The sequence below is a fragment of the Centruroides vittatus genome, unplaced genomic scaffold, assembly GCF_030686945.1.
Source record: "Centruroides vittatus isolate TY-2023 unplaced genomic scaffold, ASM3068694v2 contig_2883, whole genome shotgun sequence".
Taxonomy (NCBI): Eukaryota; Metazoa; Arthropoda; class Arachnida; order Scorpiones; family Buthidae; genus Centruroides; species Centruroides vittatus.
The window spans coordinates 124,676-150,425 of NW_027121836.1; the positions used below are offsets into that span (position 1 = coordinate 124,676).

At 28.7% G+C, this 25,750-nt stretch overlaps 1 protein-coding gene across 1 annotated transcript in view; it reads left to right on the top strand.

Annotated features, from left to right (window-relative positions):
- Tusp (WD40 superfamily protein Tusp) overlaps positions 1-25,750 on the top strand; it is a 53,236-nt gene that overhangs the window by 14,639 nt on the left and 12,847 nt on the right. The window contains exons 2-6 of the mRNA XM_067266826.1: positions 7,351-7,641; positions 13,320-13,494; positions 13,617-13,721; positions 22,246-22,394; positions 24,281-24,505. Of these exons, the coding sequence (XP_067122927.1) occupies positions 7,351-7,641; positions 13,320-13,494; positions 13,617-13,721; positions 22,246-22,394; positions 24,281-24,505 (945 nt within the window). The remainder of the gene's footprint in view (positions 1-7,350; positions 7,642-13,319; positions 13,495-13,616; positions 13,722-22,245; positions 22,395-24,280; positions 24,506-25,750) is intronic.

The window sequence follows — 25,750 nt, forward strand, 5'->3', positions numbered from 1 at the left end:
TTTTTTTTACAATTATGGTCACATGTACTATAGTTCAAACTTGGTTTTCTACAAATTGGAAATAAAAGAGGTTTTTCTTTTATATTTCATCAGTTTTTTCCAAATGTGAATAACTTGCAGATGTAAATTCTTAAACCCTTTTATTCATGCATTAACTTCCAGGTCAGGGGAAAGGTGTATTTCATTATGAAAGACTGTTATTGTTGGTATATAATTAGAACTCACTTGTGCCTGTGACCGGTGTGAAATTAATTAATTCAAGTTAACGAACGTTTTCTGGACGCCTTCCGTGTCCTTCTTCAGGTTAAACTGCTGGATTCTATTATTTTTAAAAAACTCCGTTCCGATCTTTTAAGAACGAATTTTGGGTCCGATGACACATGAAGTCATGTGACTCAAAGATAAAAAAGAATACAAAGATTAAAAACGAATACGATACAGTACGACACGGAACACGACAGATATAGCGCATGCGCGATGGTCATCGCGCTTTCGAACTATCATCATTCGAATTCGTTCTTAAAAGATCGGAACGGAGTTTTTTAAAAATAATAGAATCCAGCAGTTTAACCTGAAGAAGGACACGGAAGGCGTCCAGAAAACGTTCGTTAACTTGAATTAATTAATTTCACACCGGTCACAGGCACAAGTGAGTTCTAATTATATATTATACACCCCGGTGTGTATGAGGAAGATATGTTATTGTTGGTTTGAAGTGGAAGAAACCCATGGAATGTACACTATATGAGATTCTATCCTGTAAATTATCTTCAGAAACTAATGCAAAATATGCCAAAATGAATTAGTGAATACAGTAGGTGATTGGATAACGAACATTTTTGCAAAAGATTTTTATGTTCTGACAACAAACATCTCACAGAACAAACACAAGAAGAAGCGACGTAAAATAATAGCGACGCTGCCTAAAGAGAAGGGAAGATTGGTCTTCCCTTGTCTTTAGGCAACAATTTGGAACTTTTCAGCGTGTGGGAGACGTCAACATCGCATCAATTGGGTATGTACTGATCGGATAGTATTCCTCCAAACTTTGAAACTTTTCCCTTGTAATTCTAGCCTTTTATTTTTCTGACAGAAACAATTCTTTTATAGTATTCGCGAGACTGTTGGGTGCTCACTCATTATGTTTTGCATCGATTTTTATTCTCTAAAGGTGAGAGTATAATAGCAAAGATAGAGAGTGGGCAGAAGATGTCTGATGTTGCTGGGCAGTATGGCTTGAACAGGTCTACAGTAGGCCACAGTTCAATCTTATCTAAGAAAGATACAGTATAAATTAAAGAGTAACAAAAATTACATTTGAGAAATAAATAACATTGAAGAGCTCATAATGGAACCTGAAACTGATCTAATGACAGAAGAATGCCAAGAACTCTTGAATGAAGAACATCAAGAAACTCGGCGAGTTATGTTTTCTTCTGAAAAAGAGGATTAATGCCGATATCTGCTATTAAAAATCTTTTGAAGAAGTGGAAGGATGTCAGAACAACAGTCTTAGAATGGCATCCATACCAGGTGTGAGTTTAATAGGCTTGGAAATCTCTACAGTTACAATGCTATTAATTACTTCTGAAAAATCCTGAAGAAGACAGAAAAGCAATCGACATTAGACAGATTCTTTAACCCCCACAAATGGAAAAAACATGACTAATAAAAATGCAAGACTGTGTATATATGTATTTTTATTTTTATATGTAAATAAACGTAGTAAGAAAGTATATATTTTTTATATTTTGGGGTCTTCAGAATGAATTAATCAAATTCCCATAAAAACCCACAGAAAATTGATAATCAGTTAATGAACAATTCAGATAGCGAACAAAGTCTTTGAACAGATTATGTTCGTTAACTGATCACCCACTGTATATAAAAAAGCAGTATCAACATCGTTTTAATCACTATCTAAGTGAAACTTTTAAAATCATTTTGTAACTGGTCTTATATTTATGGACAGCTTAAAATTGGGTTTTTATCTTCTTGCATTTAGTTTTGAAACAAAAAATATGATTCTGGTGGAAATATGTCTTTATATTTCCACCATAAAATGTTTTTTACTTTGTCATTCATTTAATAAAAATTTTCATGCATTTTAAGATAAATTTTGTTGATGGTCTTATAACTTTAAGAAGCAGTGTTTTTTATATAGAATTTATCCATTTATAAAATTGTTCTTCTTCAATAGTGCACAAATGACTACCTTTTTCAATGACAAATACTTGGAACAATCATTTCTTGTATCAGTAGAAATAAATATTAGATGAGCTTGATAAAATGTTAAATTTAACAAATACAAATAACAGAAAATCCATTTCATTATTGATTACTTTAATAGCATAACAACATTGCTACTGTAGAAGATCTAAAAATATAACAAAATTTTCGTGCACGATATAATTCATAAGAGTATAAGAATTGAAGTTTTCTTATTTTTATTTTTTGCAGATGATAGTTACAAGTCATACTGTTGTCTTTTAGTATTTATTTGCATTATAATTATCTACATAATTTTGTTGCTGCTGTGACTATCAAAAACAGAAAATTTATTTTATGATTTAGTCAAATTATTTTTTCTATTATGTTGTTCATTGTAATATTTTTTTTCTATATAAATATTGTAAAAAGTAAATTTTAACTGTATTAATGATTATATTATGGTAATAAATATCACATAAAGTGCTGATAACAACAGTAATTTAAAAAAACCATAATGTGAAAGTTAGTTGAAAAGTTATTTATAACTAATTGATAAAATAAAATTGAAATTACTAAAAGAAATGAATATTTTTATATTAATACATATATTTAATACACACACACAATTTCCAAATATGTAAAAAAAATAAGTCTCAATAGCTTCAGCAAAGACATTATATGATCAATTCATTCTCAATTGAAAAGTTATTTAAGAGTAATCTGATCTTATTAGTCAGTTGATGAAATGGTCTGATCACATTAATATAAGAAGAATCTAACATTAAAAAGAATTAACTGGGGTTGATACTTTGATGTTATCTAAATATTTCTTTATAGAAGAATTTTAATAAACCAAATTGTCAAAAATTTAAAAAAAATCATGTTGTTATAAATCCAATGTAGATTTATTAAATTTAACCAAAATTAATAAGTATCACCTCTAAGCCTTTGGATTTCTGGTACGGTTCCAATGTGGTAAATGAACAAATGTTTTTGATCCTTTATCCAGAATCTGCTTCGGATTCTTATCATCTCGATTGTGGAATGCCAAGAATTTCAAACGTTTTCAAATACAAATTGCTTAAGTCTGTTAAATGCTTTGATAGTACAGATTTGAATGATTGTACCCCATAGCTGTATTTTAATGCTGTGGCTGATCATTGAGGGAATAACATGTAATTATTGATGCGGATGGTCTTCACAGGCATATCGCCATGCTTGAGATATTGCGTAGCTTTCCTTGAAGTTTACACAGTTCCCCAATTTGCTTGCCTTATAAATTTCGAGTGTTCCAATTCACTCCCTATTGAGGAATGCTAAAGACACACCCGATAATTTGAGGACACTAGGAATGTATAGTGTCCCAATCAGAAACCATAGGTTCCAGAGTAATTTGGTATACATTGGATCAACCAAATGGTCTATACAAAAAATATAAGCCAATAAAAACTGGCTAAAAGCAAGGTGTATAAAATACTTCACTGTATGTTTATCAGGTAGGCTGATTGTTGTGCAGTACAGTAAATTAAAGAAAAACAAAAGATTTTAAAATCAGTTTTATTTATTAAGTAATAACAGGATTGAAAAGTAATACAAATGGCATGAAATGGGTTATGTTTAGCAACTCTATTTTTAAGTGTTTTACATATTTCATAGCATTTTATTTTAATGCTACATTATAACAATGTCTTAAAAGTATTTTAAACTTTAAAAAGGAATTTCAATTAAATATTCATTACCAACAAAGCTTATTTGAGTTCAAAATATATATAAATGGTTTGCTGTATATTAGCTAATATGATGATTTTGGATTACAGAGACTAAAATTGTCTTATTTGAGTTGCTGTGACTCTTTAGTACTATAGCCAAAAAATGTATTATTGACACATTATTGGTGCACCTGATCAACTTGCAATGACTGTTGATTGTTGTTTTGGACTGAATATGTAAGATATAGTCAGTTGTAGTATATATATAATATATATCTATTTTGGACAAGGAGGAAAAAAAAATGCTTCCTAGAGTTGAGAAAATAAGGTATATGAATCTTCAAAATGTAATTTTATTTGTTAAAATTATAAAATAGAATAAACTTTTTGGATTGTTAATTCCTATAATTGTGGGTTTTCAGTCAAAAAGCTGTTAATTTGCATTCAAATCTTAAATATTGATTTTCATGAAAACTTACAAAAATTAGAAAGGAAATGAGCATTTAACTTATTGGATTGTCATAGAATTATCCATATCCAACAGTATTTTGATTGAAGATGATTCATAGATAATTTTTTTATCTTTTAAGTTAACAGTTAATTGTCTGTCAATATTGACAACTGTGACTTACATTTTGATATAAAATATTTTTTCTTAATCCATTATTTGGCAAATAATTAATCAAATTAAAAGCAAAATCTTTTAGATTCAAATATAAACTTAACGAAAACCCAATACATTATAATAAAGCTACAGCTACTGCCGTATGACCTCGGGCTAAATAACGGCTATAATAATTATAAATTACTGATAAATTTGATCCTAGAATAAGGCATTAGGTGCCACCACATATTAAATTTAATAATTATAATTTGATTAAATAATTTCAGGTTAAACTGGAAGAAAAGAATCGACCCAGAGTGGGACACAAACTCGCAATTGCTGCTTGCCATGCAGATGCATTGCCAATTATGCTACCTGGACATTTGGTCTGGTATTCTCTTCCAGTGTATTTAACATTATGAAATAACCAGTGTCGGTTATTACAGTGCCAACTGGAGATGCATTTGGCACCCTCTCCTGAAAACTTTCACATAAGGCACTCAGCCGGCCATTTGGGCTGAGTGTCCCACTTCAGGCCTATTTCTTTTCTTCCAGTTTAATCTAAAATTATTTAATAAATTATAATTATTAAATTTAATGTGTGATGGCACCTAACACCTTATTCTAGGATAAAATTTATCAGTAATTTATTATTATTATATCCATTATTTACCCTGATGTCATGTGGCAGTTGTAGTTTTTTTAAAATCTTTTAGTTTAATTAATTTAAAAAAAAATCTTTTAGGTTATATTTAAACCATAAATAATCTCCCAAACTTTCAAAATAATTTTTTTTAAAGTATTCTATATAATAAAATTTTAATATTTATTCATTTATTGTATATTTTATACATAAAAATAAACAATATATATATCTGTTCATACATTTAAATGCGTGGACAATTTGTATGTGTAGTTACATGATAAATTATTTTAAAAAATATATTAACAGTGTATTGGTTGTAGTTTTTAACCAAAACTAAGACCTATTTTTGATTTAAATAGGGGATAATTGCCATTAAATTTCTAATATTAATTTTTTTCTGTCTGTATCTATATTCATAATTGTTATGGTTTTATTGTGATCAGTTTGCATCATTTATAAAGAAAGGTCTTGTACCATGACTCAAAACTTAAAACCAGATTAGTTTTATTTAATAGAGAATTGAATGCTGATTCCAAAAATGTCCTTGATTCCTTCTATTTTCACAATATTTGTGGTTAAAGTTGACAATGCATGCTAGAAAAGATCAAAAAACTATCTTTCCACATCATGTTCTCTATAGCAGAGTGATTAAGGCAACTGCTTCTGCTATCAAAGGTTCTAGGATGGAATCTGTAATTTATTTTTTTTAATTTGTAGGCCAAATACTATTTTTGTGATTGGAATATATTTGTAATGCTGCCTTTGTTTTGCATTTTTATTGTATAAAATATTAAAAAGTTTTAGAGACTATAATAATAATAATTATTCTCATGCTTAGAAGAAAGCATTCTCTTTGCAGTTGCAACCTACCTACATTACAAAAATAAAAAAGAAAAAAGATTACAAGATTCAATCCTGGAACCAAGAACATTTTTGGAATTGGCATTCAATTCCATATTAAATAGAACTTGTCTGGTATCAAAGTTTTCAGTCACAGTACAAGCCCTTTCCTATTAGTAGAGTCCAGTGTAATAATATTGAGTACATACTACCTAATATGTATTACCAGAATGATACCGTTGTCATCAATTATATGTTGTTTGCATTTACAGAACACGTGCAGATGCAAATGACGACATTAGGTAGATAGCCAAAAATGAAATAAAATTTTTTTTTACATAATTCTTGCCTTTTCTGAAAAGTATATTTTCCAAATTTTATCATAATATATTTATTAGATCTCATTTCTGATTCTGCTAGATAAGAGAAATTTAATGAACTTTGTGGTTATTGGAACTTAATTTAACAATCATCAGCTAGAGATATATTAGTTAAAATTAATGATATTATATCAATATGCTGTAAGAAACAGCAAGTATCTTCTGATAATTGTGTAAGTTCTGAGAAAATATCTTGATTCATTTATTAAATGAAAGGTAATAACACTACAATGAATGAAAAAAATATTTATTGTAAAACAGATGACAAACGGTACATCATTTTTAATAATAAAAGAGATCAATAAAAGAAATAGCATTTTGTTCTTTGTCTTTCTCTATGACTGCAATAAAAACAGGAGAGAAGGTTATAAAATGTGTAGTGTAATAGTGTAAGTGAAATTTTATTTGTAGGTTTTTTGCAACTGCTATCAGTAGATAGAATTCATAGTTATTTCATTCAGTTTATTTATATAATTAATAACAATCAGCTATCAGTTATTTAGTTAATGTTAATAATTTCTCATTTTCTTTATTATAATTAGTTTATTTTGATATAAGTATCAAGTGCATTAGTTTAATATTAGTAATATAAATGCATATTACGTTAGCATAAGCATAGAAATTAGTTTAATTTAAGTAAATTATTTATATTTAAAAGTAATTATAATAATAAAATGGGGATTAATTTCTTGTGTGTGTTTTGTTATTTTGATATAAAATATTATTAAGTACCTATTATAAATCAATACTTTGGATATTTTTAAATTTTATTGCTATTTTTAAAAATAATTCTTAACATTATATTTTTTCTGAAAATTCAGCTTTTTTTGCATTTAATATATTTTTTATTATTTGCAAATTCTGTATATTTTTTTAAATAACATTTCTGCTTGTTAATCAGTATTATTTATTATTTCTCAATAAACAAATTTATATTTTAATAATTTTAATATATTTTAGGTTATTATGGTAAGATGGAATGAACCATATCAGAAATTGGCATCCTGTGACAGTACTGGTGTTATATTTGTCTGGATCAGATATGAAGGTAGATGGTCGATTGAACTGATAAATGATAGAAATATAGAAGTGACTGATTTTTCTTGGAGTCACGATGGTCGCATGGCTCTCGTTTGTTATCAAGATGGATTTATATTAGTTGGATCAGTTGCTGGTCAGAGGTATTGGTCATCAAGACTAAATATAGATGCTGTTATTACCTGTGGTATTTGGTCTCCAGATGATCAGCAGGTTAGTTGTCTTCATTTATTAATTACTGGAAAAAATTCGTTTTATGCCATAAATATTTGCTTGACAAAACTTACAAATATGTATAGAAATAAATAATTTTTAAATTATTAGCTGAGATGAGTCAAAAAATAATGTTGAATTTTTTTGGATTTTCAAAAATTTGCTTTGATGAATTTATTCTGTAAAAATTCATAACAATGTATATTCAGACTGTCTTTATTAGAAGTCAATAGCATTTATTCTTAAATAATTTTGGGAACAGTTTTGCTCCCATCATCATAATCTACAAATACATAAAAATATCAACAATATAAGGATAGTTTATTACAGTGTCTTCTGATATCTTATTATTTATATTAACTAAGAACTACTACTATTTAATTTTTAAAAAGTGAACCCTGGATATGCGTATAGTTTAAGTATTAAATAGCGTTTGCCAGTTGGTTGACATTCTTCAGTTCAGTTTTGATTTTCATTTATTTAAATTTTGTAATAAAAAAATTTTGCAAATCACTTTATTATTTTCATCATCATCATCATAATAATAAACCATTAACAATCTACTGTTGAATGAAGGTTTCTCTGATTGTGCTCCACATCTGCCCATCAAGAGTTTTATGAGCTCAAGTAATCCCTTCAATTTGTATAATTTTGTCTTTCTATCTTGAATGAGGTCTTTCCTTGATCTTTTATAATCTCTTAGACACCAATTGATAGTTTAAGTATCCATCTGTTATTTTCTCTTCTTGTTTCGATGACCAGTCCAGTTCCATTTTAATTTCTTAACTGTCAGAGTAATCACATCAGTTATCCTTGTTTGTTTTCTTATACAAGTACATTTTTTTTTACACATTTAAAATATTTTGAGTTTTTTCCTTAATTGGATTTTATTTTTTAACTTGAATAAAAATTGTTATTTATTACAGAGAGAAGATTTAGTTTCATTAGATATTCTGTATACTTTGAATATCCCTTATTCCCTTATTTATTTCTCTGACATTAAATAATTCAACATTTTATATTCACAATATCATATATATATACTATTTTGAATATATATATATTTAAAATAGTAGGAATATCATGTAATTTAACACAAATTATTTTCATTTTCTTACATTAAAATTGCATGTTAATTTCAGTTAGTTAATCTTTTAACTTAATATTTTTCAGGTTCAAAAGGTAGGATCATTTCTTAGCATTTTATCTCATTGCTTAGTTCCATAATATTTCTCTCAAGATTCTGAAATCTTTTTCTGGCAAAATTTGAAGATGCTACTTGCTCATAGTAACAGTTTTTTCATTTTATCAATTTTTTTCTTTTAGAATTTTAATTCACTTAACATCAGCATTATATTGACTTTGTTATCAATCATACATGCATTTGAAGTGTTGAAAGATTGCTCAGTAATTTGAGTACAATCATAGATTTTACTTAAAGAATGAATAATTTTGCATTCTTACCTTCAGTCTTTTCTTCTTGTATAATTGATGAATTACTCAAATTTAAAATATTAAATGGTTTGCAGTTAATACGGTTATACCCTCTCTTATTTTCTCTATTTAATTTTCAAAAATTTGTAAAACCAATACATTCAAAATGGAAGCATTCGAATGTTTAGAGCATTTGATTATATCAGGAGGATTATTAAATTTTGTTTGACAAAAACACACTTTAATCTATTATGCTGCTGTTATGTCATTACTGTTTTTTAAGATTTCATAAATAGAACCAGGGAATTGAAACAAGTTTGATATTTTTCACAGTATAAAGGATAATGAAACAATACTAATTGCCATGGTATGTTTTGCATCTCTCATTTGATTGCAATAGTTAAGAGGAAACTTATATCTTAAAGTTTTTATCAGTGCATTATAATCTCTCTGTATCATCTGTATCTGCAAACATCAATGTGATATCTGAATTTCATCAAAAATTTTGCAGCATATTTTTACTAATTGTAACAATAGTTGCAATAGTATGATATTATAACTGTTGTAGGTTTGTTAGAAATAGAAAAGTACAATGGAATTCTGTTATAACAAACGTTGTAATAACAAACTTTTCAAAATAACAAACTTAGATTTTCCCAATCCAACCTCTATAAGAATCCATAACAAAATTTTTCAGTTGTAGGAACACATTTATAATAAACACTCAGTTTAACATTCCTTATTCTGTAAGTTTCAAAGTATTAGAAGTTCTGCAATCTTTACTTTTCTATAACAATTTTATTATGACTTCTATCCAGTGGCGTAGCATAGTGGGGGCGGCAGGGGCGGCAAAATTTCACAATAAATAATAATAATATCTTGTAAAAATTTTTGTAATAAATATGATTATTATATTGTAAAACATATATATATGACTTTTTTATTTGTAGCCTGTACAATACACAATAATGATGATTGTTTTTGCCGAAAAGTTCTTTAAAATTACTGTATATTTTAGTCTTTTAAAGTGAGATACCTAAATAAGGGAATGGCGAAATTTTCCTCCGCCCCAGGCGGCTGACACCCACGCTACGCCACTGCTTCTATCCCTTTTCTTTGCTATTGTGGAAATCAGAAGGAGAAAGGTCTGGTGAGTATGGCAGGTGATTAATACTTCCAGGCACGATCTTTTAACATGTCTTTAACTTGTTTTGAAGTGTGTGATGGTGCATTGTCATGAAGCAAAATTACTTTACTTGTCTTCTGGCCCATTCTGGTCATTTTATGATCAAAGCATGGTTCAAATTGATTATTTGTTGTCAGTAATGATCAGTATTAAAGGTTTCACCTCATAATACACCATACTGTCCTGATCTCACCAAACTCAAAGCATTGTCTTCTTTCCAAATCAATTTGGACTTGCAGTTGATGTTGATGGTTGACCTGGATCAACCCATGATTTTGTGTGTTTAGGATTCTCAAAATAAATTCACTTCTCATCACCAGTCACAAATAGATGCAAAAAAAGACTTTCTTTCATGCCATTGAAGCAACATTTTACTGATTACTTTTCAGTTTTCCATTTGTCTTTTGTTCGGTTGATGTGGCACCCATTTTCCTTTTTTTAAAATCTTTTTCATTGCTTGTAAATGATTGAAAATTGTTTGCTGAGCAAAGTTTAATCCTTCTGTATGTTGTTTTTGAGTTTGACATGCATCTTCATCCAATAATTCTTGTAACTGTTTGTCTTTAAACTTTTTCAGTTGACCTGGATGTTCTTTGTCATTCATATTGAAATCGTTGCATTTAAAACATTTAAACCAATATTCACAAGCATCTTGAGATGGGGCATATTTACCATAAGTTTCTTGTAGTATATGATAACTTTCAGCAGCACTTTTCTTCAAAATAAAGTAATGAATTAAAACTTTCCGCAAATGCTCTTTTTTTCGGGGCAAAATTCGACATATTTAAGCATAAAAATATTTATGATGTTACATATCAAATCAAATATATATCAATATATCTGTAATGCCATCTATTGAACAAAATCTGCATTATTAATTTGTTTACCTGGTAAACAACTGTATTCAAGGGAGAGGGGTAAACTCAGAAGTAACTAATGAGTTACAGGTATACTAACCTCAACAAGAACCACAATTTCTCATAGACACAGGTGTTAGGATGACCATTTATGCCTTTTTTAATTTTTTTATTTGCCTTATTCTTTATGTAAGGCATGAGAGTAAGATGGCACTAAGGGATGTCTGTGGGAGGGATACATCCTCAGACTCCTTCTGGTCAGTCCTCTCCAGAATAGGGAACAAAAGCATAAAAAGAATGTGATTTAGATCACGAGTTAAATTGATGACTTCAGAACTAAACTACTTTGTTTACATGAAATAGGCAAAAAGAAAAGAAAAAACTATATACAGTAGTGGATAAAAGTATTGGCACACAGTCAATTCTTAATAATATTGTATTAATTTAATAGTAAAAGCATTGTATCCTAATGAATTTTTCACATAATAATTAGATGTTACTCATCATGTAATAACACTATATAAAAATATTATTTACATATTTTTAATTTTTGAAAGCGTAGAAAGTATTTATACATACACGATTTGAATGAACAGAAGTATTTGCACAGTGATGATATTTATGCAGATTAATTTCATTTATGTCATTTTTTATATCTAGTATAGTAGCTATATGAATTCCAATGTTTCTTTTATCCTTATCAGGTGTGAAAGTTATTGTTATTTAATCTATTTTCTGTAATTGTCAAAATGAGTAGCAGAGGCCCCTAAATAACAACAGAAGAAAGAAAAATTACTACACATTTACATAATCTTAACAAATCATATTCAGAAATTGGGAAAATAGTTAAAAGCAGTAAATTTACTGTAAGAAGTGTAATTAAGCATTTTAAATTGACTCTCAACTTGGAAAATAAATCAAGATGTGGCCGCCCACGGAAGTTTACTCTCGGAAAAGAGCAAAAGGTAATCTGTTCAATTGAGAAAAAGTGAAAACTATCATCAAATGAAGTTGCAATGATGCCAAAGAAACATTTGAACAAGGTTGTTCATCCAAAAACTATCTGCAGAATCTTTCATTGTGCTGGTAACAAAGCAAGAGAAGCCAGAAGAAAGCTGCATATAAGTAAAATTAATCAAAGAAGTGATTTTTACCTTCACAAAATATTATATAAATAAAGGTAATTTATTTAGATCTAAAGCATTGTTTTCAGATGAAAGTAAATTCACTCTAATTTATAGCAGTGGAATAGCAATATTCTCAAGGAAAAAGATTTTCCTTGAGAATATTTAAATACATCGTTTCTATTCTCAAGGAAATTTTTGTAATATATATATAACAAAAATTTTAATTAAAATTACACATTAATATATTCTTAAAAAGATGATGAAGTTTCCTATTCATCAAAACAAAGGACAAAACTACTAACTACTGCTGCAACTGAAAATAACACTAAAAATATATTGCAACTAATATTTAATAGTTAATGATTTATATATATTAATATATTATTATTTTTAACTATGTATATGGTTTTTGTTTTGAAAAATTATTTTTTCTAACTATTTTTCACTATCTTTTCAAAAATACCAAGTATGCAATACATTTGTCCACCACTGTAAGTAGCATGCAGTACATAACATCTTTGTTTTATGTGGATTTCATATTTAGCCTATTAATTTGCTTAATAAAATTTAAATACATTTTTTAATTACAATTTACAGTTTAACAAACATATTTGGTGTCCCCTTAAGTTTGTGATAATGAGATTCCACTGTAAATACACTGTCTTATATATTTTACATTTGCATACAATAAATTCAGAGAGGATTCACTAATCTTGGTGACCATTGCAACAAATTTAGGACTCAATCAGATATTCCAGCAATATACATATTTTCACAATGAATAATGAAACACCAATACCTTTTAAGTGAACAAACAATTGTATAAACTAAAATTTGTTTTCCAGAAAATTGCAAAAGAAACTATAATTTAAGACAAACAAATTATAACATTAAGTAATAATTACATTACTTTCTTTATTCATCATGTTATGAATTATGCTATTTTCTTAAATAAATGACATTTTTTAAATTTATTTGCTGCCAAAATTCTTACAAATTGATTATTTACCATTAATTTGTTATTTGTTGTTAAATTTTTTTAAACAACAGTAATTAGTTTCCTTTTAAATTTAGGTTCAGTTTGGAACTACAAAAGGCCATATTTTAGTGATAGATGTCCATGGTGTAGTAATAGCTCAAGTTAGTGTACAAGAGAATGTTTCAATCACTGCCATGTCATGGTCAGGTGAAAAATTTAGAATGGAAGATAATGATTTAGAACAGAAAGGTGATACCGTCCATCTACAAGGTAATATATTTTACTATACTTTTTTATAGTATAAAATGATAAACTAATCTTTTAATTGTCTTTTTTTTTAAATGAAAATAAAATGTGAATATATTTTTATTCTGATTATATATAATTTACAGAAATTCAGTCTTCTGTCCTGGCAGTTTGTTTCAAAAATGGTACAATTTATTTAATGAAAACATACGATGATATTTCTCCAGCAGTTATAATCACTGGATTGAAAGGTTTGTTTATTGAGACAAGATTTAAATATATTATTACTAATTCTAAACATTTTATTTTGAAAACTGGATGGCTGAAGTAGTTAAGACATCAGCCTGCCACTTTCAAAGACCCAGAATTGAATTCAGGTGTCAAAAAACTCCAGGATTTTTCAGGGGTGATCTTATCCAGATGCATTGGGCCCATCTCTTACCACCTGGCCACTCTCGTTGTATCTGAACTTGGCTAAATCTATGTGAGGTCGGGACGTCACACCCCCCTCAGATGGGAAACTGGCTGTCGAGTTAGAGCCATTAAATCGGTGACTTATTTCATAAACAGGGCCAGTTTGGCTGAGGAACAGGGTGTGAGATGATTTAATTGTCGCATTTCCGGCCTAATTGACAGATCCCTGATCGTACATTGTGAGAACAACTGAGGGATCGTCCGCCAGGGTAACTTTGGACAGTCACCTTACAGAGAGTTCAAAGTGGGACCTGCTGACACTTTGGTGGAGGGGGTGGCAGCTGAGACAGCTGCATCTTCTCCAGGATGGAAAAATACACATTAGAGTAAAATTTATGGGACTGCCACCTGGGGAAGGGCTTGACCCAACTCTGGAGGGGAACGACCTGGACGGGGGAGTGCGGGGATGTTTGGGACCCCGCGGCCCAAATTATGTCAGACCAGGGACCAATGAAATTGCAGAGGACCACTGTTCAGACCAACCAGAACCTTGGGATTTTGGGTAAAAATGTTATAAAAGCCTGAGGTCCCAAGGACATGAGGAGGTTGAGGTATTGAGTGCGAGATCAGACAACCTGGGATTGTGTTGTGGTCACTTTGGACTAAATCAAGACACAGACTCTCCAAAAGAAGAGAAGACTCCAATTTTCCGGATACAAATTCGGATCAAGCCATCACCCAGACTCCTCATCCCTTACGGAGACAACTCCACCTGCCTCGAGTTCAGTGAGACCTCCTGCTTCTGGATCTCTAGACCACCTGCGGAGAGGGACAGAAGATGACCTCAGCGGACCACTCTGTGGACCAGCATTACGGCAGAAACAAACTTTCCTCCTCAGAAACTACAGTAACTGCTGTACATCCTTTACCTGGACGTCCTTTGGCCTTATCTATAAGCATGTCTTTGTCTAAATAAACACAGTAAAATTTGTCTCTGTGTGGATCTCTTTGCATCCGGCAAACCACTACCCCCATACATTAAAAGTCTTTCTCACATCATTCTGACAGATCATGGGCAAGGTTGAGGGTCATAACCTTTTCACCTAAGGTCAACCCAAAGGTGAGTAATGTTGGACCCAAAACCCACAGTGGTGTCCTGACATTGGTGTTGAGAAGTTGGGATTTAAGTCTCTAGTCTTCACCGGGCAGGGATACCCTTTACACATTCCTCACATCCACAATAGCTATCAAGTATGATTAAAAAGTCTTCTTAGTGCCCAGAGTGGAAAGTGTAAAAAAAAATTCTATATATTTTAGTTAATATATTTTAAATTTATATGAAATTAAAATTGAAATATTCGTAATTATTTAGTCTATTTCTTTGTTTTGTCAGAAGAAAAGTAATTCATTTTTACATTTTTAGCTAAGCAATAGAATACTATAAATAAATAAGAAATACAGATAACATTTAATGTTATCAGATTTATCTTTTATTACAATATTTTTTTCTTATCTCAACAGCTTCTCATACTTAAACATTATTATTTAGGTATAATAAATAATAATAATAATAATAATCACAGGGGATGCAAAGAACAGTTACTCATAGATTCAGTCATTCTACGGCAAGCACACAAACAACACAGAGACATACACATGGCATATATAGACTACAGAAAAGCATTCGACAGTGTTCCACACAGTTGGCTGCTACATATTCTACACATGTACAAAATACATCCATCACTCATTACATTCTTCCAAAACACTATGAAGCCTGGAGAACAACACAACATCTCAAGGTTAGTAACACTTCCATACAAACAAACCAAATCTTTATTAGGCGAGGAATTTTTCAAGGAGATTCCTTGAGTCCTCTCTGGTTCTGCCTAGCCTTGAACCCATTATCCAACATGTTAAACAACACACAATATGGCTACAATATCAGGCATGAAAAAACAACACAGTTATACACTCACATCTCATGTACATGGATGACATAAAACTTTATGCATCCACACAAAAACAACTTCATCAACTCCTACAAATCACACATTCATACACCAAGGACATACAAATGGAATTTGGCCTAGATAAATGCAAAACAGTTCACATAGAAAAAGGAATCCTGAAGAAAGAAGATTTTGCACTTGGAAATGGAGATGTTATTGAATCCATGGAAGAGGGTGAGTTCTACAAGTATTTAGGATTCCAACAGGCCAAACTAACAGAACATACACAAATAAAGCAAAGATTAATTAAAGAATACCAAAGTAGGTTAAATGCTATTCTCAGAACACAGTTAAATGCAAAACATACAGTTAAAGCAATAAATACATATGTCATTCCAGTACTTCACTTATTCTTTTGGAGTTATACATTGGACTCACACAGATCTTGAGCAACTCCAAAGGAAAACAAGAACAACACCTACTAAGCATAAACAACATTATCCTAAATCCGCCACAGAAAGACTAACCCTTCCACGTAAAGATGGCGGACGTGGTCTGATTGACATTGTTAACCTTCACTACAAACAAATACAGTTACTGTGAGAGTTTTTCTACAAAAAACAAGAAACATCACAATTACATAAAGCAGTAACTCTAGCAGACTCAAATAACACACCATTAAATTTATCTTTGTATACTAATACATTTATCAATTAACAGGACTTATTATACTGGAAAATTATGGATGCAGATATTTAGTCTTACATATCAGAAATAATATTTTTTATTTAGTTCATCTGAACACATACACTTATAGCTTGTGTTTCGGACTTGTTTGTCTCTCCTCAGCAGGCATTCAAAAAGCACTTTCTACAATTAACAATTAAAATGTTTTTTTGTTACAAGTGTAATTAAAAATTAAAATAAACACATTAATTTCCCGACAATAAAATAATAAAATTCTTACAGTTTCTGTATTTCCGAACTTCTTTAAAGATTCAAATATACTTGTAATCCACATTAACCATATAATTCGAACCGTATACCTATTTTTTACACATCATAATTAATTTTATTAAATTTATAATCGTAATTTCATCTAAAATTTCTACATTAACTACTTACATTTTTGATTATTCTTTTTTACTTAATCTATATTTACAATTCATTCCAAATCTCTCCTTTTATGCTTTCCCTTCCCTCCCCCTTCTATAATGCTTCTCCAGGATTGGTGGATTTCCCTTCCGGTATTGTTATTTATTCTTTCTGTTTGTCTGATTATATTTATATGTTCATATAACTGATGTTTATAATTATTTTCTTCTTTTTTCCTTATTTTAACAGTATTTAAATCAATTTCACAACCTTCCTTATTACAATGTTCAGCCACTGCTGAATTTGCATATTTTCCTTTTATTGCTCTAATATGCTCACTTAATCTTATTTTTAATTTTCTTTTTGTTTCTCCAATATATGTTTTCTTTGGGTTACAATTGCAATTAAATGAATATACAACACCTTTTTCCTCTGTTATATCATAATTTTCTTCTTTTCTATAACACAAATATTTTTTAGTTGAATTTATTTTTTCAGGTATTAAATTAATTCTACTTTTTACAACTTTTTTAATTCTTTCAAATAATTTTGGTACATACCTTAATTTAACAAATTTTTTCTCTCTGTCCATTGATTTTGATTGATTGTCATTACATAATTTTTCATTCAATTTATTTAATAAACATTTTGGGTAGTCATTTAAAATAAACATTTTAATTATTTCTTCTTCCTCTTGTTTTTTTGTTTCTATTTCCCTTGTTCTTTGTCTTATTTTATTCATATACATTTTAAATATATTATATTTCATACTAACAGATATAACAGATTTATAATTAATTATTTTGGGTATTTGTATAGGTTTAACATATTTCTTATAAACTAATCTATCATTTTTTCTTTCTATAGTTACATCTAGATAATTTATACTGTTCTGTTTTTCTTTTTCTAATTCAAATTTAATATTCTCTTTGATCTTATTAGCCATATTTATGATTATATTTTCATTTGTTTTCCTTTTATCAAAAATTATTATACAATCATCCACATACCTGTTATAAAATTCAATACCTTCTATATTTTTAATCTTTTCATCTATTTGCATCATTGATATTTCAGCCAATTTTGGATCTATACATGTGCCCATAGGTATTCCTTATGTTTGGGTGTAAAATTTCTTATCAAACTGAAAATAGTTATTTTTAATTACTATTAAACATAATTTAATTATCCAGTTTGGTGTTTTGATTTTTATTAACGAATTTTCTATGTCTTCTATTGTAATGCTAGGGTACTGTACATATTGACAACATCTAGTGATATTAAATTCAAATTTTCGTTTATAGTTATATTTTTTTAATCTACTTAATAATTCATCCACATTTTTTATATTTAGATACTTCTAATAAATTTAATTTATCCTTTAAATATTTTTCTAAATTATAATATATGTAATTTTTTACGTCTATTAGAGGTCTATATTTAATAGGATTTTTGTGTGTCTTTTCCCCTATGTTAAATTTCGGTGTTCTGTTGTCTTCTCTTTTTATGTATTTGATGTCGTCTTCTGTTTTATATTGTTGTATTTTTAAATTCTTTAGTTCCTTGTCTAAAGCTTTTATTAGACCATTCACTGGATCTTTGTTGAGTTGTTCATAACTTCCTTCTTGGATTAATTCTTTGATGACTTTGATTTTCTTGTCTTTTTCCATTATTATTATTATTATTATTTGTTTGGTTTTATCCCCTTGAAGTATTTCCAAATTATTATTTATTAAAAATGCTTTAACATTGTTTATATTTCTTTTATAATTTTTTATCTTATTTTGTGTTTTTTTATTTAATTTTTTATTTTTAATTATGTTTTGCATACCTGTTCTTATTTGCTCTCTCTTCTCTTCTAGAAACTTCTATAATAAGTGTTCTGTAAAAACTGCGATATCTTCAATTTTCAGTATTTCTGGTCCATTATAGTCTAATCTTTGTTTTAGTGTTCTGATCAATTCTGGTATTTCGACCTCTGTCGTGTTTAAAATTAGTTTTCTTTTGTATTCTTCTTTTTCTTTTAAAGTCGAGTATCCTATTTTTTTGACTAATTTATTATATTTAAAAAAAACTTACCAGAATATCCTTTTGTTCTTGTTTTTCTATTCTGTTTCCAGAATTTTCTCTTCCTGTTTCTTCTTTATTTCTTTTGTTTTTTCTTTGTAATTTTTATAATTTGTACTTTTTATAATTTGTACTTTTTATAATTTATATTCGAATCTATTATTAGTTTGTTTATTTTTTCAACATTATGTCTTTGTAAATTTTTGCTGATACTTACTGGTAAGCTCGAAGTTGGCAATTTTATGGTTTTCATTTTACATTTCTTTAAATACCATATTTCTGTTTTTAAGTTTATTATTTCTTCAGCTGTATTCCCCATTCTCTGCGTTTTCCAATTCTCCAGAAATTTGGCTATAGGTTATTAAATATCATTCAATTATTATGCCTTTGTGTCCTTTATTTCTGATCTGTAAGACTAAATATCTGCATCCATAATTTTCCAGTATAATAAGTCCTGTTAATTGGTAAATGTACTAGTATACAAAGATAAACTTAAGCTATGATAAAGGACACAAAGGCATAATAATTGAACACACTATTAAACTTACACTCACATCATATGGACACAACACAACATATAAAAAGCATAGACACCATTAAGATGTCTATGGTTTTTATATGTTATATGTATGCTTTTTATGTGAGGTGGGCTCGAAAGGCACTCCATGGCAGGCATTCTTATGATCTGGCCCAGGATTTTGTTGACAAAACTGCGTCAAACAGCTGGTTAGCTCGGGATGCCTCTTTGGGGAGACGGAAGGATTCATGATCGCCATACAGGATCAGGTCATAAATGCTAAAAACTACAGAAAACACATACTCAAAGATGCAACACTCACAAATGACACATGCAGAAAATGTCACATCATGCCAGAAACTATACAACACATCACCTCTGGTTGCAAGCTCTTGGCACAGACAGATTATTTACACCGACATAATCAAGTAGCAAATATAATACACCAAGAGCTTGCAAAGAAACACAAATTAGTAGACATCCACGAACCATACTACAAATACATTCCACAGACAGTATTGGAAAACAACACACACAAAATGTACTACGACAGAGCCATAATCACAGATAAAACAATTTACCACAACAGACCAGACATCACACTCATTGACAAACACAATAAAATCACATACATTATAGACATATCCATTCCAAATGCTCACAATGTACAAAACGCATACACTGAAAAAATTAGCAAGTACACAGAACTTGCCCAGGAAATAAGGCATCTGTAAAGGATGGATAGGGTGCTTATTGTACCTGTTGTTCTCTCCTCTACAGGTGTGATACCACACACACTACACAAAAGCCTGGGCACATTACAATTGAATAGAAACACATACATCACACTACAGAAGGCCACTATATTGAATACATGTCATATTGTGAGAAAATTCCTGAATACACACACACACTGATACACTTCTTTAATTTCTGTTTTGGTTACTATGCCTTGACTTTGATCCGGCATAGTACACAGCCACTGGTGTTAACCGAGTATATCTCACTTAACCCAACATAATAATAATAATAAAACAAATTGCTAAAGTTCTGATTACCGAAAAGATATTTACTCTTGGCTGACAGAATAAATGAAATAGAAGTATTTTAAATTTAGAACTTTCAAATTCAAATTTGGAAAAAAATTAAATAAATAAAATGAAATAAACATATACTGTATATAATAATATGTAAAAACTTGATTAATAAATGTAATTCTTTAATACAAATTTTGAAGAACAGAATCATCAAATATTAAATTATTGAACATGACATAATATTATTCAATAAATAAATCAATAAATGAATTAAAATTTCTATATTCTAATTTTTAAGAATTATAATAATGTGCACTAATTTATAGATATTTAAAATTAAATTTTAATTTAGATTCAACTTCAGTTATCAGTAAATTCTAATAATTTTTTATTCAATAGTCATACACTTGGATGCAGTTATTTATCCTCATCCTCTTACATTAATAGACAAGGATTGATATTATATCCTTGTCTATTAATGTAAGAGTATAAAGAATTCCACCAATATCAAAAGTATAATTTTATTAGAATTTACTGACAACTGAAGTTAAGTCTCAATTAAGATCTATGGTTATAAAGATATGATTATTTGTAAAACAAAAATTTAATATGTATTGTGGTTATTCATACTGAGAGATAGTAATGCTCGCGAACAAACGTTACTAAGATGGATACATAAAACAGATAAAATACTTTTTATTTCTCTTTGAACCAGTTCTTTTAGTATAGATCCCAACTTTACAGATATTAATATTACTAATTAACAACAGGGTGGTCTATTGTCCTCTCAAGCATCTGGGTAATGCGTGCGTACATATACATTATCAACTTGACCGACTTACAACTAATCTTATACCTATCTTAAACCTAAGAAAAAAAAGGAAGAAGCAGAGACTTAGGGAAGTATGTCAGATAGACAGAGGAAGGTAGAAAATACCTCGGTCTTCAGTTGATAGGTACCAATGTCTCTTCAGAAGGTGTCTCTTCAATATTATGCTTTTGGATGCCTTTCTCCTTTGCAAAATGGTGCCTCGTAGATCTCCAGTTGTACTCACTGTCCTTACGACCCTTCTCTTTTTGTTCTTTTCAACCTCTATGATTTTCCTTGGCTTCGCAGTCTCCTTTGTCTTTTCTTCAAGTTTGGAGCACTGCCTTGTCCTACTGTCCAGTCTGAGATCTTGACCAAGAATGACTCTTCCGTTGGCAGTTTTTGCCTCTGGTCCTTGCCTTCCTTTTGTTCCCCCGAAAATTCGGAGAAATGATAATTCCCCTACCATTTGTTCTACCAAGAGTTCTGAGAAGGGGTAATCCCTCCTTAAGACAATGAGATTTAAGACAGAAGCTTCTAGAAGGAAGTTATGACAAAAGGGAAGAATCGAATATAAAGATAAATAAAAAAAAATGTAACTAAAATACATATAACAGTATGGCCGACGGCCACAGTATAATTCTAATGTGTATTAGAATTAAAAAAATAATAACCATAATTGTTTCACTTTGAATGCTAAAATAATTGATTTTATTATGCTTAAAAATTCAATAATTTATTTCTTCTGCAATTTTTATTATTAAAAAAGTTACAGTTGTTAATTAAGCTTCTGGTTTACATTAATTATTGTAAATTGTAAAATAAATAAAACTTTTGTAATTATAAGTTATAAAAAGTTATTTTTCAATTTATTTTTTAAATTAGACATAAAGATGGAATGGTCAAATAGCGGGGAATTTCTAGCTGTAGCTGGATTAGCTGAAAACTCATCTGGTGAAGAATATGTAAATCGCATTCATTTTTATACTGAGTCTGGTGTATTATGCTTTGTTGTACCAGTGCCACATAGTCAGGTAAAAATAAATCAAGATAAAATGTAATTTTGATTTATGTTGTTATAACATAAATGTAATATGCAATATTCTATAATCGTATTTTGTATATATAGAGAAATTAAAATTTTTAAAAATAAAATTCTATAAATAAATAATAATTATTAGTAAAAAACAAATACAACTAAAAATAATTTTAGAAAAATAGTTATGTTTAAGATTTAAAGAGATACTGTATCAATTTACATATAATATCTCTCTTAATCACAAATTTTTTCAATAAAATACCATTTTTATAAAGAAAATAACTTTTAAAAACAGAATAAAACAAAAAAATGAGAAACTTTGATAGAAATTTAAGAAAATACTAATTTGAATTGTAGATGCTGCAGTACACATGCACAGGGTCATGCATGCAGATGCACCATTTATATACGAACAATAATGTATAGACCAAAATTATTTGTGATAAAATTATATGATGATCATAATAATTATAGCTATCTGCTAATTATTAAATGACTTGTATGAGTTTGAGGGCCTTTTGTATTGCAAATTTTATCAAAACATTATATATATATAAACTTTGTTTTGATATATTTATGTTTGATTAAATAGCAATTTTATATCTCAAATCATATAACATTAAATATAAAATTGAACAAAAATGCATATATTAATGATTAATATGATTATTTGCGGTTATTAAGAACTGTCTAATTTTAAATATTCAGTGCTCTTAAAAGCTATAAAAGAATGAAAATATGATGATGATGATGATGATGGGCACATTTTTTCAATGCGACACACAACTATTAAAATTTTCTGAAATGATTGGTTTATATTTGGCAATAATTTTAATCTATTAAAGTAATGACATTATTTATTTGGACCAATATACTTCAGTAATTTATAGTCATTAATATTTGTTATGCTAAGAATTAAAAACAGAATATTTTTCACAATGGTATGAAAATTAAACTAAACTAAATGATATAAAATATAGCAGAAAACTAGAAATTCTTGATGGAATGTGATGAATTGATAGATTTCTTTTTAACATTTTGAATTATTTTTTAGTGTAAATATTGTTTTATTTATTGATGGTAAAATAGTTTCTTGGTGTAAATAAGATTGATATAAAATGCTTGTCAAATTCTAATTACAGCAGAAATGATGTTTTGGAATCAATTTTTAGAGTTTGAAAATAAGAAATGATTGAATTGTGAAAACAGTCTTCTTGTTCTTGTAATCCAAAAAATATTTTGTAAAGAGAGTAGTGATTAGAGACCATGAATTGGTTATTGTGCCAAATTCTCCATTTAGAAAAATCACATCCAATTCTTAACAAATGTTATTCAAAATGGGATAAATCAAACTTGGTTATAAAAACTGCTTGTTTTATAAAGAATTGCCGCACTGTGTATATCTCAATATATAAGCATGAGGATATAATTTGTGTTGATAAATTTTTTTATTGTTAATAAATCTTTTTTTGCTAACATCCTTGAATCCAAAATAAGTAAATGTAATAAATCTCAAAGCCCGATGATATATTAAAAACCCAGCAAATGCCTAAATAATCAGGCTATTATATGCCCTGGGTCAGTTTTCTTCTTCCAGAATGTTCTAAATTATTTATTAAATTATTAAAAATTATAATTATTAATTTAAGAGATGGCACCTAATGCTTACCTCTATACCAAATTCATTTGTATTTATTATTTAATTATAGCCATATAATAGCCCGATTATTTAGGCATTTGTTGGTTTATCAAAATAAGTTTATTAAGTTTCAATTTTAATCTTACTCCATATTATGAATTTAGTTTTTATAATTCTAAACAAATTAATAAGGTAATTTAAAGAACTGGCATTTGTAATCTTTTATTTTTTTTTCTTTATAGGATCCTGTAACTGCAATAACATGGGGTCATAATGATCGCCGCCTTTTTATTGCAACTGGTTGCATTATTCACGTCGGATGGGTAACTCCTAAGATTGCATCTCTGCAGTTATTAGCTCGTTTGACAATATACCATTGTCTGCGTGATGAGTCTTCTGTACAAAAACTTCCATTTCCACGCTGTTTGAGGATACTTGTTTCACACCTTTTTAGTCAAACTATCAGGGTAAAGTATTAATTTTTTTTAATGACAAGCTAAATATAACAAGTAGAATGTTTGTTATCAGTAATTAAAGTTTGATTATTACAAAGATATAATAAAATTAATGTGTGATGGATATGAAATTATTGCTTGCTAACAGTATGCATTTAGGAAAAGTATTTTGTACAAATTTAATGAGTAATATATATATATATATATAATGATGATTTGTGGAAAAAATTTCAACAATTTTTATGATATATAGCTTTCTCTAATAGAATATTTAATATATATATTTCAAATTTATCAATTAATAAAAAAACTGTTATATTTTCTGTGTTAAAGATATTTTTGTTTTCTTCAAAAATTTGTTTGTGAGAAAAAAAATCACTATACATGTAATAAGATGATGGTCAAGTTGGAGTAGATCTAGTGCAATGCAGTTATAAACAAGTCATGTAAACTCAAATGTTCTAATTTTCATGCAATGTGGTCTTTAAAACTAACTAGAACAAAATACTTAGTTATAAATTATTCTGCATAGAAAGTGAATTAAATAATGTTTGTTTATATGTAAAAATTGATTACCATAACCTGGAACAAGCCATATGATGTATTGATCTAGTTTTTTCCATTACTAAATAATTAATCTTTGTTTAATTATTATTAAAAAAACTGTAATTAGTAATATCAAACAACTTACTTTAAATTAAAAAATTGCCATGACGAATTCACATTTATAAAAATATATTTCTTACTTAAAAATTTTTTAATGTAACTGTTAATTTTATAATTGTGTTTGCAACCGCTAGAGGACTTTTTAACTTTTTTACATTTGATGGTGGACACATAGCCTCTAATAAAAGGTCGGTTCCACCATAGATTTGTTATTGCCTCTACAAGCGTGTGAAAAGACAGAAGGATTTGGACTCATTTATATGTATAGTCTAGTAAGAAATATATTTTTCTAAACTTACTTTAAAATTTGTCAAGCTTAATGGCAATATGAGCTGATCACTGTTTTATTATATAAACATGAAGTCCTGTTTAGTCCTGTTAATAATTAAATTTTTATTAATATGTGAAAAATGCCTTGTTCAACGATAGTTATGTTTATATTTTTGGAGATTTAAATTAAATCTCCAAAATTATAACTTAGAATTAGAATTTAAATGTCTCAGATCATCAAAAGTACAGGTACTCCTCACTTTATGACCTATCTGCTTAACGACCACTTGCACTTACAACTAATCGAGTTTTGACCTGCAA